This window comes from Trichinella spiralis, assembly GCF_000181795.1.
Source record: "Trichinella spiralis strain ISS 195 chromosome Unknown Scfld5619, whole genome shotgun sequence".
Classification (NCBI taxonomy): domain Eukaryota; kingdom Metazoa; phylum Nematoda; class Enoplea; order Trichinellida; family Trichinellidae; genus Trichinella; species Trichinella spiralis.
Window position 1 is genome coordinate 1 of NW_003532558.1, and position 1,494 is coordinate 1,494.

Here is a 1,494-nt window from a genome sequence, read left to right on the forward strand (position 1 = left end):
TTTGTTTGCCAGCTTGGAAAATGTGTAGTTATTGTCATCATACTGCTGACTAATGCAGTCGTGGGAAAAATGGCCGAACGGTAGCCAGCTGCCGCTTTGAACATCTTATCGACCAATTTATTTTTATTGTCGTCTTCGTCGTGTTGGTTCATTAATGCTTCATTGGTCGCATGCGACGGCAGCATGAAAGTTCCACTCTACGGTGATTGATGATGATGATAATTTGCTGGTGATGTCGAAAAAATTATTACCTACCACCTTGTGTACGCTTACTTGCTCGAACAACAGTCGAGTTGCGTTATTGTTTTTTTGGTGAAAATTTCTCATTTCTATGAAACAGAATGAATAATCACCATCACCAGCAACCTGATCACCATCATTGTCGTCATGGGCAGCAGCAACGACGACAAAATGGCGCTTTATCTTTTGATAATTTTTCTTCGTCATTTCAATCATTTGACGTAGGCTTTTGGAATTGTCCCAATAGCGGCGGCGGAGGTGGTACTTATGCTGACCGTTCACAACCACTCTGTGCATCTTATTATTACTATTATCCAAATATACCAAATAGACCTGTTGAATTCGGTATGATTTTACCGGCTTTTTGTTGTACTTGATTCGATTTTTGATAGGAAAACAGAACATGAGTTGGTTATTTTAATTTTTTGTAAATTATTTTTTACAAATAGGATATTGTTTATTTTGATGTTTTTTTTCAAATATTATTTTCATAATAAATATAGGTGGTGATGTACGAAGTGAACCGATTGAAATTTCTCCTGCGGTTGCCACTGTGCAGCCGTTTTTATCTTCTTCAATGGTGAAGAATGACGATCACAATAATTCGTTGAATCGTTTACCGATCGGCACCACCGCCGCCACCACGTTACCGTTTCCTCGATCACAGCTAGTGTATGCAGGCTTTTTAGTGTTGTTTGCGAAGTTAACGTGGTTGTGTTGTTTTCAAATTTTTACAGAACCGGCGTACAAAGTTTGACAAAAGAAGCAATGCTGCGCTACTTGCAAGACGATACTCAGTGCATCCTTACCATTTTTCACGCCAAGGTTGCGCAAAAATCCTACGGCAGCGAAAAACGGTATGCGCAGCCAGGAAATTATTAATTACCTTCATATAATAATAATAATAATCTTTTCAATACACACACGCACACACACACACACATATATATATGTATTCCTTTTTTTGGTTTTGCTTACTCAGATTCTTTTGTCCTCCGCCTTGTGTTTACTTGTTCGGCAGTGGATGGAAGCAGAAGAAGCGGCAAGTGTCGTTTTTGTACCGTCAGATGATGCAAGTGCGCCGGGTGAACAGCAGCAGTTCGGCTGTTGAAGAAGATCCACCGCTTTCGGTGAAGGCGGATGAGGAGGAGGATTCACCATTATTGGAGCGGTCAGCCGGCAATCTGCAGCAACTCTACGACACCGACTCGATCAACTGCAGTACAGTGAACGACGCCTCGGCCGGCGATTTGG

General features: G+C 41.3%; 1 protein-coding gene across 1 annotated transcript; it reads left to right on the plus strand.

Moving 5' to 3' along the window:
• Positions 1-817: 817 nt before the first annotated feature.
• Positions 818-1,466, plus strand: Tsp_13955 (recombining binding protein suppressor of hairless; the record flags this gene model as incomplete). The annotated part of the gene is made up of 3 exons (XM_003366666.1): positions 818-912; positions 978-1,097; positions 1,223-1,466. Coding segments are annotated over exons 1-3 (459 nt in total), but the record flags the coding sequence as incomplete, so codon positions are not given.
• Between the last annotated feature and the right edge of the window lie 28 nt (positions 1,467-1,494).